At 49.3% G+C, this 14,013-nt stretch overlaps 1 protein-coding gene across 4 annotated transcripts in view; it reads left to right on the top strand.

The window, feature by feature from the left end:
* The window catches only part of NRF1 (nuclear respiratory factor 1), an 89,658-nt gene extending 76,720 nt beyond the window's left edge, over positions 1-12,938 (top strand). For 3 of the 4 annotated variants that reach the window (XM_090041493.1, XM_090041490.1, XM_090041491.1), the window contains exons 11-12: positions 2,243-2,299; positions 10,872-12,938. In XM_090041493.1, the coding sequence (XP_089897619.1) occupies positions 2,243-2,299; positions 10,872-11,035 (221 nt within the window). In that variant the 3' untranslated portion in view covers positions 11,036-12,938. The remainder of the gene's footprint in view (positions 1-2,242; positions 2,300-10,871) is intronic. The other variant, XM_090041492.1, reaches the window with a different exon arrangement.
* Positions 12,939-14,013: the final 1,075 nt, after the last annotated feature.

A 14,013-nucleotide genomic window follows, 5' to 3' on the forward strand; every position in this document is an offset into this window, starting at 1 on the left:
AGGATCTCAAAGGACCCTGGGGTGCTTTTTACAGGCTGCTGCACTGTACAGAGACTTGCTAACCACTGTAAAACCTTGTGTGTGTGGTTTTTAATTTGCCCCTGACATGCAAATATTGCATACGTTAGTTATTATCAGTCCCATGGTCAAACCTCCCCATTTTTTTTTAAATCAACAGATACAGGGAGTTTAAATAGCTTGAATCTGCCAGAGGCAGCCACATACCGCAAATGGATACTGAGAGCATTAGAAACTTTTCTCACCTGTTGCACAGCGCAAGCAGCAGAAGAAAGTTGTTTTGTTTTTTTTAAAAGAGTGTTGACTGTAAAAACTGGTTCTTTCCTTACATCTAAGCCATGTGTTTGCTGTGATTTATAGCTGCCTTGCTGACGGTGTGCAGGGCACTGTGGAGCAAGGGATCTTTGCCAAATAGGGCACTTGCCCTAAAAAGGTTTGCAGTCTTCAGGCATTGCCTGTGAGAGCCCAGAACAGGGTAACGGAGCAGCACGTGGACGTTGTAGCAGAGCTCTTTTTCATGGCGAGTCGGGTTTAGAGAGTCCTCTGATGGAGGAGAGGGATAGCTTCTGACAATATTCTTTGGGGTTGTCTTCATAAAGACAGGATTAGCCTTGCCTTGTGTTAGCTAGTGTGGTAACTCAACGCGGGAGCAGGTTAAAATCCTCACTGTGGCAAGGCTTTGCCCATAGAGTTTCACATGCATTAGCAGGTGTAGGCAAACTTAAGGTTCCCCCCAGTCTTTTCCCCAGCCTGCCTTTTTAACCCATCTGGAAGGTACAGGTTGCTTTATTATTCCGAGGATTCACAGAAGCTAACTGCAACTAAGTGTGCACCATTTTTTTTCTTAGTGAAGATGGATCCACAGAGCTCCAAAATCCTCAAGAGAAGTGAGCGTAAGTCTGCCGTGCCTTTGGTACGTCACCTCCAGAGCTGCCCACCAGGCTGAGCTTGGCAAACTTTTCTTTCTGAAGGGTGACCAAAGGCTCAGAACTGGTGGCCTCTTAGGTTCCACACTGGCTTCGTAGCACAGGTTTGAAATCTTTCTCTGGCTGTGCACATGGAGCCAATTTGCCCTGGACGCCATTAGAAAAGGTCTAATACAGAACTCCACGAGAGCAATTATACAGTATCCCTCTTCTGAATGCAACCACCCTTCAAATAAATGCCGCAGAGTTGGCCTAAGAAAGCACATTTAAGTGAAGAATCTAAGAAAGTCCAGCCTTGGATAGTCTATTTTCTGCTATATTATTCTGAACCACCAGTTAGCATGAACCTGTTGCTTGGGTTGGAGGTTTCTTTCATTTCTCTCTTACACACATGCACACTAAGACTTGCAGAAAAGAAAGAACCTGCATCTCTTGGCCTGTTTGTCAGCCATAAATGCAGCCCTGCCTGTTAGCTGAGAGACGCTCCCTCTTGAGCAAGTCAGCAACAAGAAGGGAAAGCATCTTCCAGGTGAAGCCAAGTAGCTGCTTTATATTTTCCCATGTTAAATCCTATGTAGCGTAAATTAATGTCCGTGTTCGTTTTGGATGTGGTGTGAAGTATGTTAACGTTTAAGGCTCTTTTTGAGTCAAAGTCCATTATAATCTTAAGAATCCGCCGAGATGTGTTTCAGTGACTGATGGGGTAGAGGGAGAGAACCTGGATTTTGGGAGCTTGCAGGCCTGGCACTGGGCTGCGATACTGAGCAGCCACCTCTGGCCTCTTGCTTGTTCCTCCATCACCCTGGGAATAGCAGAGAGCATTTATGGGTGGTGGCCTCACTTTTTAGGAGACTAGTGTTCAGCAACCGCAGTTCTCACCCACCCTTGCTTTCTAGGCTTTCCATGCCGTATTATGCCAGTAGCATAAAGGTTTGCATGCAGTCACCTTGGGGAAATGTGTCTTATGTTAGTGATCCAAAAAGCCATGTATTCATACCTAGAATCATCTGCAGTCCTTTCCCATTCATGCTGTCCCAGTTAGGTAACACCAATAGCATTTTGTATGGAGTTAGGAATATGTACCTTGTCACATCTAATATAGTGATGAGGCTCCAGATGTAGACACCCAATATGGCTTTTAATTCTATGAAGGCCAGAAGTAATTTGTGTTTGGCTATCTGTCCTCCATGAGGAAAGTGAAAAGGGCCTCTTTCCTATCCCCATGGGGGTTTTGTGGCTATACCATGCGCAATGGTATTTTCCCCTTTGTTCAGCATTTTATGCCTGCATTTTGTCAGGGTTCCTAGCAGAAGACTGTTCAGGTGGCAAGTGGAGTCTAGCAGATGTTTCCACAGGTGAGTTGATTTTTTTGTGCTGGTTGTATGAAGTGTTGAGTTTCAGCTCCTGGTTGGTATGACTGGCACGACTGGTTTCTTTATGTTTCTGAGCACCTGGGATATTTCTTGGGCTGAAGAGGGACCCACCTGTCTGTCTCCCCCCTTCCCTCACACTTTAATGGGAGGGGAATCCTAGAAATCAGATGCAGATTTACCACAGGTGTTGCATTTCTACACTTTGGGCTAGATCCAAATCATTCTCACGGACACCTGTTGGGCTTCGGTGGAATGAAGGCCCCTAAGTTGCAAAACAATTGAGATTGATCCCTCCCGCTTCTGACAGTCGGAGGACTGCTTAGGACCCACAATCATTAGCTCCCACCTAAAACATTTCCTCTGTGTTTTTGCCTGTTGTTGGCTTTTCTGAAGCATCTAGAGATCAAACTCCTGCCTAAGCCTCATTGCAGTCCAGATCAAAGGCACCTAAACTCTGTCTGAGTCCTGCCGCTGTTAGTTGTTCCCAGAACCTGCCTGGTGCCTGTTCGATGCTGCCAGCGTACACACGCAGCACCCCGTGGGCACTGGTCATTGCGGCAGTGCCTGCCTCTTGCACCACAGCCTTGTGCTTCCACTGCCCCCTGAAGGGACTCCAACCCACACCCCTCACTTCCCAAGAGAGTGCCCCCCTCATGAGGCTGCAGGCTAGTTTGGATGGATAACCCCACATTACTCCTGTTGAATACTGGGTACTCTAGACTGCAAGAGTCATGTGGCAGAAGGAGAGCGAGCAAGGGAGAGCTTGACTCTGTAGCCCCGAGAGAAGTGCAGGGGCCAAGCAGGGTAGCCCCGGTTATTTCTGTTTTTAATTAGTAATTATTTAATGTAAAGTGCACACATTTTGTCACTGAACTCAGTGGTACTGTCAGTGCTGTAGGTGTCCTGGTCAGGCAGGTGCCTTCTGCCTAGGTGCTCTCAACCCTGGGATGATGGTGGGCACCTAGCATGCAGCCCTGGGTCAGACACCTAATTTCCAGTGGGAGAGAGTGGGACTTCAGACCTGCCTCTGTGTCTAGCACATCCTATTAACTCATCCTAAGTACCTGCCTGCTCAGCACATAAGCCCTCTGGCTCCCTGTGTGGAGATGGCTGTTTGTCTCCATTCACCATATAGGGATCCTAAGCGCCCAACTTTCTGCACTCAAGGTGCCCTCTCAAGGCAAGGCCCCTCTGCGATCAGTATCGCAGTGGTCAAGTGAAAAGTAGTTAAGAGGATGATTTGGATCTTGTCTCCTGCCAGATTCACTGATCCAGGGTTGAGTAGCAAGCAAAGGTGCGAGATGAATGTACACCTGCATGTTGGGTGTGCCAGGACCCTTTAGCTCTCCTTACTAAGGCTAAACTCTCATGGAAGTCAGCGGGATTGTTACCCAAGCCAGGAGTTAGCCTGGGCTTGGAATGGGTATTTCATTGATATGTAAGTAACAACACAGGGTGAGGGCAATGGGTGTGCAATTCAGCATCTTAAGGAGCATGCCTATAAAGTACAAAACACAAGAGTTGAACAGAGCAAACCCCAGAGCCAACTGCCACCAACCCATAGGGGCTGAGAACCTGTAGACATACCTGCTCAGTCTGAAAGCCCCGTGAAGGTCAGGGTGAGAATACAGGCATGCATGATAGGCCTGTGGGCTCCAGCATACCTGTGTGTACTCCCCAGACCTTTGCTGGTCTTTCACAGACCGAGTAGATCTGTCAGTACGACACCTTCCTGTTTAGCTATGTGAATAACGATAGCATGCATCTCTGATAATACTTATCTTGGTCTGTGAGGAAGGCATGCTGAGGGCCTGAGCACAGGAGCCCTAAGTGCTGCCATAACTCATCCTGCATTTCTTGGATAATTATATGCACCGGTGGAGTAGAGGCCACTCTTAAGTCCCTCTTAAAATTGTTTGAAATTTAAAAGACCCAAGGATATTTTTTATTAGACCAACTATATAGCTGGGAGAGCTGGTGGACAAGTTTTCAGGTACCAACTACCCTTCCTCAGGATTAAATAAATTTTAAAAAGCCCTTGCAAGTTCAAATGGCTTTTGTGTAGATTTTAGACTCTTCAGAGTTGGTTTTGTCCTTCAGATGAAATTAATAAAGCTGCTACATCACTTTTAAATGGAGCTCCACCTTCCTCCTCAAGAACAAGCCGTTGCTATTAACAAAGTCATCTAGAGAATATGGGGTTCTAAAATGGGTATTTTAAAAGGAAAAATCAGCCTAGGTATATAATCCTTACTTTATGAAAAAAACCCTGTAGACTTTACTAGGGATTGTACAAATACATTTTTGTAGGCAATATAATAGGATTCTATACTGTTCTGGCTGTACCTGTATTTGAAGACCCAACAGGACTAGACTCCAACTGAGTAGGTGTTTTCCATCTCTAATTCTTATGAAGCGTTGTCCTGAGAAATCCTCTCTAAAACAACCTCTGCTCCCTTTCCTGTGTCATTTACTTAAAAGAGAATGAAAATTAAGTTTCTAAATTTAGTAAAAGATGGAAACCATGTTGTTCCCTCCCCCCCCCCAGCATTTTTAGCTAGTTATCAGAAATGCCTGGCAACAATGCAGATAGCTGATCTGACCAGGTTTGCCCTTCCTTACACTGCAAAGCCAGCAAAACGAGGGAACTTAGCAGCATGGTAGCTTAGTACATTAGCTGTTCACCAGTGACATCCTACAGCATTAGGAAGGGCTTGGGTCACAAGGGGAGCAAACAAGTTTGGTCTCCTGCTCCCATACAGAAATTGGCCAGTCACTTGAAAGAGGCCCCAAATTAATAACTTAAGTCTGCACAGGGGCAAAGCTGGGGAGGGAAAACTTGCCTAGTGTGTGTCAACACTGTGTTCCTCTCTCGTTTTTGAGCTCTAGTTACTCTCAGCATCCTCCAAAGATGAGGGAGGGACAAATGACCTAACCAACAGGTGTCAGCTCCAGGCTTGGACTTGGTTTATCACAAAAATGCCCAAGCTTCTGCTTTGCTACCTCTTCCAGCCCTGCTCGCTTTTCAGTGACAATAAAACGATTGTTTCAGCTACAGGGTGATGAAGCACTGGAACGGGTCACCTAGAGATGTTGTGGAATCTCCGACCTTGGAGGTTTTTAAGCTTGACAAAGCCCTGGCTGGGATGATGTAGTTGGGGCTGGCCCTGCTTTGAGCAGGGGGTTGGACTAGATATGACCTCATGAGGTCCCTTCCAACCATTGTTTTCTATGAGTCTGTGAAGTGCTTGGGCATTTTGAGGCATCCTCTCTGCCATCTCTTCCCAAAAGGGAGCTGAATGTAAGAAAGTTTGGTCCGCCAGTAAGCACGATTTACTTTCTCCAAAGACAGCAGTAAGTGCAAGAAATAATGCTGGCAAGCTCTGCAGAACTTCCCTTCCTGGCCTCCAGTTCCTTGTGTAGAAAGGGGACCCCTAGCTTTGGCTCATGCTTGCTGTAGCCAGAGAAGTGGTGGGGTAGGAGATGCTGGGAGAGAAAAGTCTGCTAGCACATTGTCACAATAGGTTTTGCTCTCAACAAGAAATGGGGGGAGGAAATCAAGGCCAAGAAAACACATCTAGGGATCTTAAGCCGAGTGGGTTGATTCTTCAAATCCTGAGCAGCCAGCAGCTTCCAGTAAAAATAAGCCAGTTTAGCGGGAGCAAAGTGATCCCTGAATGCAGGGTGCCTTGGAGTCCAGCATGTGCTGCTGTCGTGAGGCAGGGCGGAGAGTTCCCACTCACCTGATCACTGTTGGGTCCTTCAGCACTTTGTCTGCCTCACACTATTCTGACTAAGCAGAGGAGGAAGGCATGCTGCAGGAACAGGATGAGCCAGGACAATGGGAAAAGTGAGTCACTGTCAATTTTAAGTAGCATTTGGCAGCCATATGGCAGGTAACGCTGGCGGCGTCCATAAAGTGGCAGTTTGATGCATGTAGCTGTGTGTGTGCAGGGCTTCAGGGGCAGACTACCCTGGCTGCAGAATTGCTGTCACCTTCCTGGGAAGTTTTCATTTATTGGATGAAAACCATAGGGTTTTTGTTTTGCATGCTGTGCTTGGCCGACAATCCAAGAACCAGTCCAGGCCGAAGCATTGGCCATGAACAGGTATGTGTTTCTAGCAGTGGAAATTTTCCACCACTAGAAATAAGTCTGGGAGATGGAGCAGCACAGGCATTCAGCCTGCAACTGCCTCTTCTCCATCGCTTCTCATGCCCTCCTCCAACTGGGATCATCCTGGTCTGGGGAAAGCATGGGGAGTGGCAACTGCTTCAGTTCTCCTGGTCCTTGGGCAAAGCCAGGATCATAGTGAGCAGATCAGGGGCTCTAGTGTAAGGAGTAGGTGGGGAGCAAACAGCGACTGCTTCTCTCTCCGCTGCTGGTGCCCAGCAGCAGAGCGAGAGTGGACTAAGCAGTGCAGCAAAGCCCCTGCCTGCGCCTCTCCAAGTCTGTGGGAGGGGCAGGAGCAGCTCCTCCCCATGCCTCCTCCAGACCAGGGTGACCACAGTTGCAGCCCTTCACCACTCAGTTCCTCTGGGCTCCTGGAAGGAGTCAAACAGCAGGGAAGTGTACATATGTTCATTCTCCCAGGAGAAAGTCTGCTAGGGGCAACTTCTACCAGGTTGGAGATGGATTATTTTTCTCCTGGAACAGCCATTTTTGTTCCTGGAGAAACCATGGTTTCTACTGGGAAAGTTGAGATTCTCCCAGTAGAAATATAATGTCATAAGTGACCTGTGTTTTATTATAAATCATGGGTCAGGATCTGCAGCTTCCCCTTTCTGGCTAAGTCTCCATCCATAAAGTACCCTGCTGCCACCGCTTTTCTTTTTGCTGTTCATTTGTTCTGTAAGTCCCCCTATTTTTGGGTGGATCTGTTCTGTTCTAGGTTGTGCGTGTGTGCAAGAGAGTGAGAAATGGCTTTTTCCAGAAGCAAATGGGGATTTAAAAGCACATTTGAGGTCATAAAGTCTTGCAGCTTTTTTCTTAAACCAGTGCCGGGCGGGGCAGTTTCCACCTTTCCTGCCTGAGAGGTGCTGTGGGGTGACTAGTGCAGTGTGAGAATACCGTAAGGCTGAGACATGGTGTTGGGGCTGTCAGATGCCCCAGCCTTTTAATCTTGAGGGGAAAAAAAAGAAAGCACGTGAAGCAATCTCTGCCTCCAGGTTGTTTCTGCAGGGCAAAACCCCTGGAGTTGTTGCACCTGTATCCTGTCCTGGCAGGTGTGTAGTAGGAGGAGGGTAACTACTTTGCATGGTGTCCAGGCCATGTCTCCTCCCTTCCTCCTGTTCCTCCTGCCTGGTTAATTTACAGAGGCCCCTATTTTACTCTTAGAGATGTTCAAATTCTCTGATGACCTGGAGCATCTTCACTGTTGATTGCTTAATTGATGACCCACTAAAGGGGTCTGATTCTTTTTATCCAGAACGGGGAAGGGGAAAAAGGGAGCTGGGTCCCCTTAATGCACCTCAAGTAGAGCTTCCAAAAATGTACGTTGCTCACATTTGGAGATCGTGGTAGACCCATCTCCCAGCTGGAGCAAGAGGGATTCTGTAATGGGGCAGTGCAGTGTTACCAAGGGCAGTGCCAGATGGTCCCCGGCTGATGGCATGATGGTCTCACTTCTTGCTCAGACTTGTAACCTGGGCATTGTCTTTGACTCCTGTCTCTCCTTGGCCCCACTCACCCTGGCTGTGTCCTGATCTGTAACATCTCTGAAATGGGACCTGTGGACAACTACAGCATCATCCTCTCCCAGTTTGATGACTGCATTCCCCAGTCCACATCGAATCCACGCACAACACGTAGCGTTGGGGTCATGCCTGGCTCAGCCCTGCTCCCTGCCGCCCAGCACACTCCCCAGCCCTTCTGATGGCTGCTAGCAGTGTTGGCCTTTGTCTGCATCTCTTGCAGGCACCCTTTTGGGCTTCCTTCCAGACAGCCTCATTTCTCCCCTCACCCCAAACTAGTCACAAAGGCCCTCTCTTTTCCTTGCTATTGTGATGCTCTGGGTAGCTGAGAGCGGCCTGCTGGGACCACTGCTGTACCCAGTATTTGTGTGACACTGCACAGCCAGCCTCTGCAGATGCATCTCATGCATTTCCCACTAGTTTCCTCCTCCTATTCTCATCCTCCCACTAGTTTCTTACACTCTTGGGCTCTCTGGTTCTCATTCACATTGCAAACTGGGGCAGGCAGGAGCCTCCACTGATTATGCGTGTGCTGAGCGAGCCCTAAGGAGCCCTGATCGAGACCTGTTTTTTGGGCACTATCCCAAAGCAGGACACGCTCATCCCAGCTGCACCCTCCTGCTCCAGAGCCATGAGCACCCGCTTCTATTGTCTCTGTGGCTTGGTGCATTATTAATAATGTTTGTTCCCAGCCCTTCGCCAGGTGGGAGCAGGGCTGAACCGCAGCAGAGCCAGCAAGCAGCTGCATGCCTCTCACTCCCCCACAGCGATGGGGAGAGCACTTTCATGCAGCTGGCCCTACTCGCAAGTCTGTGGTGGGAAAGATGCAGGAGTTTTTGGCCTGGGGATTTCCTGGTTAATACATCGAAAGGGTCCAGCCTCCGTGCTTGAGGGGACCACGTGCCAGCTAGATTAGGGCTAATCAGAGCCCAGCGCAGGGACAATCCTGGCCCCGATGACGGTATCGCAGCGGTTTAATCGTCTTTCTCCCAAGGGCGATCATCTCTGCTGCCCTCACGCCTCTCCTCTTCCTCTGGGTTGGTGCTGCTGTGTCAGATGCTGAGGGGATTTAGCTTAATCCTGTGCCAAGGGGGCCGTGCGGGCCTCTGTCTCTTGGACACTTCCAAGGTGTGCTGTGGCATGGGGCTGAGGCAGCACCCATGCTGCCGTCTTTCCACGCTAGGCTTGTCTCCCTAGTGCTTTTCTCTGAAAGGCAGCAGCTGCTCCCTGCTGTACCCTGGCACCTGTCTTGGGATCAGGCACACTCACCTTGTGTGCCCCTGGCTGCTAAGGGGATCGGTCCCTTGCAGTAGCAAAGTCTTCGGAGGTCTCTGGGTAGTAGAACATGCCCTAAAAAAAATGCCGGATGTAGGACACGGATGCAGCCCCTCTGAATTTCTGCAGTGGGTAAATGCTTCCTAGAGTTTCTCTGAAGCACAGGTGTTGGCAGAGCACATCGAGGGCTGAGATGAAAAGTGCAAGAGCAGTGCACGGTCCTGTGAACTCTCTGCCACCCCAGCCCCCGGGTCACCCACCTGCACAGGGCGATTAAGACTTAATCCTTCCTGTCTGCACAGTAAGCGGTGCAGGGATACTGAATAACTGCTTCATGGGGCCATGCACTCAGGCCTTGGCCGGTGAGATGTGGCTTGATGCTGCAAAAGATCAGGAAGGAATTTGCCCCCAGGGTCTGATCGGTATAGACTGCAGGGATCTTTTGAGTGTGTTTTAGCAAACTCCTTCTTGTCCTTGCAGTAGCAGGACACTGGCAGTGCCCTCATTCCTCTCTTTACCTGTAGCGAGTTGGGCTGTCTTTGGTGTTTCGTGTGGTGTGGCTGGTAGCTGTGTATGAGGGTTATTCCCAAAGTTTTTAAGAATAGGCTCAATGCACACTGGTCTAGTCAAGGCTGACTTCCTTGAGCAGGGGGCTGGACTAGACATGACCTCCCGAGGGGGCTCTGCTAGCCCTGCTTTTTCATCTCTTCTGCATTGTACAAGTCGCAGGCCTGTCAGGACAGGAGCCCATCATGTCCTAGACTTTGATTGGCCCAGCCCCAAGACCTGAATGAATGGCAAACCTCTATGAATGGATCTGGGGTTTTGAAAAGTGGGGTGCAAATGGTGTGGGGCATCATCACATGTAGCACAGCGTGCATTTTTTCCCAGTTAAAGCAGAATGAGAAGTTTTACTAATACACTGGGGGCAGGAACAATATTATTCAGTATAGGATCAAAGCAAAACTGAGTACAACTACTGAAATGTGCACTAAATTGCTAGATTATATAAAAAACATTTTTAAAAAAACCACAGCGAACTAGGTGAAAAATAGTAAAAAGATATTGCGCTGTTAGTCCTGTAGTCATCGTAGTTAAATGTACATCTCTTCAGAGTCACAAAACAAAATCTAGCTGCCTCCATGCCTCCAGTGCTTCACTGGCAGTCATTTCTACATATGAGTTAAAGTTACCTCACCTGAATTAAGGTTTTTAGCTGGAGCTAAAAACAGTCTGCAGGGCTGTGAAACAGGAGAGAGACATTCCCAGGAAGGGCTAACAGACAGCAACATTGCAGAAGAAAGGATAGTCTGACTAGTGGACATCAAGACTGTTAAAAGGAAGAGAGGGCTGTTAACACCCATGGAGTGGAGAGAGATTAGTAGGAACCAGGAAGATGACAAGTAACCGTGAAGTCAGTGGACTCCCTCACAGCTGCCTGAATAGAAACGCTTCTGCTCCTTTGAGGCAGTTGGTTTGAAAGTTTGGGTGGAGCAGGAATCAAAGGGGGGTGCAACCGCAGCACGGTCCTCCCCCCAACCACATCTGTGGCTGCAAACACCCATCTTCTGCTTTTTGTCTCCCTAGGCCTCGTCCAGATCCCCGTGAGCATGTACCAGACTGTGGTGACGAGCCTTGCGCAGGGTAACGGTCCCGTGCAAGTCGCCATGGCGCCCGTCACCACGCGGATAGCAGACAGTGCCGTCACGATGGATGGGCAAGCCGTGGAGGTTGTGACCTTGGAACAGTGATGCTGCTGCAGCAGGATCATGATGGTGTTTTTTTCTCGTCTCTTATGCGAATAATTTTTTTACGCCTCTCCAGAGATGCAATCAGGTGGCACCGAGGCTCCCGGCTGGGGAAGCAAAGGTTTTGTTAACCTTTTTTTAAAAGGAGGGGAAAAACAAATAGCAGAGGATGTGTGTTCAGTGCATTTTTATAGCGCCGCTCTGATCCCACAGGAGTGAAAAGCCCATTGCTGACTGGACTTTCCTTCCGCTGAGATTTAAAACCAAAATGCAGCTCCACTTCCCCAACCCCCTGACCCCCAGCCCTCCACCCCGCATGAAATATCTCCCTCTGAATCAGGGTGAGATTGGCAAGACTCACTCCCTCCTGTGTCCCCCCGCCCCAACAAGAATTCACAGTGCCCCCCGGTCGGAGACCGTTCTACCCACGCTAAGCCAGTGCCACCACGACTCCCGCTGTGGCTCCTGGTCACCCCCACTTTGCAAATTAGGTTACAAAGATTTTAACATGGACTTTAAGAGAGACAGTTTGGGAGCAGCCCATCTTGGAAGGCACGTGCCCAACAGCGGAGGCCCAGCAGCAGCCTGTCGAAGGGGCAGCGACGTCCTTGGAGGCAGCACCTGGCTCTCAATAAAGAGGAAAGTTCTGGGGCAAAGCCAGCGGAGAGATCCTCGCCACGCTCCCTCATCTCTCCCTCCCCGTCCCCCAGATCCACACCGGAGACCTGGACTTGCCTCTCCCACACCCTTCCAAAGTAGCCGCCACGTGAGAGTCTTCTCTGCCTTCTTGCCGCGGCTGCCAGATGAGCAAGGAGACGGTCCGAGGGCCTTGGGCTGTGGGGTGAAGGAGGGGGAAGGACTTGAAGCAAGTGGAGGAGTCTCTGAGCTGTGCTTTTCCCCCTTCCCTTCCTCAACTTGCCCGCCAGGACTCGCGCTGCAACCGAAGCGCGTTCAGCCACATCGCTGAGAGGTACGTCTGATCGCATGCAGCGCGTCTGTCGCTGGCGTGACCGGAGCAGCGCTCGGAGCGATCTGAGCAGACGGTCCCTTATCGCTCCTGTGCCCAGAGGGCCCGTTCCTCGTTCAGCGCACTTCCTCGTTCAGTGAAACATGGGGATGAAACCATGAGCGGCCCCATTTTTGGGTGACCCCGTCCCTTAGCCCCCCCCAGCGTCCAGCCCCATTCGTGTCCCACAGGCCACGTGCCTGCTCCTGCTGTATGTGCATTTCCAGCACGGCTTTGCTGCTGCTAGTTTTTTTAATCTGCTTCACATGAAAAACCTCCAGACCAAAACAGGCCTGGGGCATTTTCAGTGACTGGGGGGTTTTTTGTTGTTCTTTTTTTTTTCTTCTTTTTTTTTACTTGACTTTCAAATGGGCCAAACCTTTGCTTCCCAAAAACAGAACATGTTCCCCCGCCCCACCCCAAGTCGAACTCCTCTCCCTCTTAGCTGCACCCCCTCCGGTGTGTGCCGCTTTGCATGGTATTTAATTTTTTATTTTAAGTGGCCATTAACACCGTTCTCCATGTCTTTCTCCGCCTTCACGAGAGTTTTCAGATTCTTGTATTTACTTGTTTTATATGAAAAATATCAAATGTTCTTTGTATACGTTTTTTCTGTACTTTAACGAGGGGGCGGGGAAGATTTCCATAGCAGCAGTCCTGGTTCTCCGATTCATTCTTTTTTTTTAACGATTTTTTTTTTTTCAATTGTCGTTGTGAAGCTGTCGGTGGCTTTCGAGTCCGTGTTTCTTTGGCGATGAAATAACGTTCTTTTAGTCTGAGAGATTCTCCCCTCCCTCCCCACAAAGGAAAAAAAAAAGCAGTTGAGTAGCAGAGCATGGAATAATCCCTGTTGTTTTCCCATCCTATTATTGCCTCATTCAATAAATTGTTACAAATGTGCTCGCCCGTGGTCGATGTGATGCTTTGCGGGGTTTGGGTAAATGGAGGGAAGAGGTGTTTGAAGAAAAGAACTACTTCCCTTCCTTGCCTGGGTTCCTGGTAGCTGACAGCTGGCTCCTAGGAGCTTTTTCTCCGCTGACGAACTGCCCAGCTGGGAACTCGCATTGACACCAAGGGGAGTAGGCGATTGAGGAAAGATGCACAGGAGTATGTGGCCAAAGGACTTAGGGCTTTCGGTTGTTTTTTATAGTCACTACGAAGCTGCCGGTGGCTTTCAAGTCCGTGGTTTTTTGCTGATGATGAAATAACCATCTTTTTTTTTTCTTTTTTTTTACTGTTTCACAATTTCTCCAGTAAAAGGGGTGTGCTCCTGTTACCTTAGCTCAGCTTGGATGCTAAATCATAGAGAAGTGGAGCTGGAAGAGACCTCTGGAGGTCATATCTAGTCCAACCCCCTGCTTGAGGTAGGGTCTTTCCTATCCAAACCAGTCCTTTACCAGTCCTTGCCCAACCTGTCTTGACGCCTGCTTGCCGGGGTCATAGTTTCATAGTTTGTAGGGTCGGAAGGGACCTGAGCAGATCATCAAGTCTGACCCCCCGCCACAGCAGGAAAAGGTACTGGGGTCAAACGACCCCGGCAGTCTTTCCTGCCCAAGTGCAGGGGGGCTGGACCCGATGACCTGTAAGGTCCCTTCCAACCCCCAACAACTATGAAACTATCGCAAAACTACATGTCAACCCTGTTCCACAGCTATAAGACATTGCCCAACACCCTAACCTGCCAAGTAAAGCAGGGGGATGCAGGTGATTGGTGTCCCACTGCTGCAAGGGTTCATTGGATGATAGGAAAGTCATGTTGGAAGGGACCTGACAAGTTCGTGTAGTCCAGCCTTTTGTTCAAGGCAAGATCATCCCTAAATGAACCATCCCAGCCAAGCATCTGTGCAACCTGCTCTTGAAAACTTTCAAGGATGGAGATTTCACAGCTTCTCTAGCCAGCCCGTTCCAGTGCTGGACCACGCTCGGTCAGAAAGTTCCTTCTAATCTTCAACCTAAATTTCCCCCGCTGCAGCGT

This window comes from Crocodylus siamensis, chromosome 4 (assembly GCF_052110815.1).
Source record: "Crocodylus siamensis isolate JL-2025a chromosome 4, ASM5211081v1, whole genome shotgun sequence".
Lineage (NCBI taxonomy): Eukaryota > Metazoa > Chordata > Crocodylia > Crocodylidae > Crocodylus > Crocodylus siamensis.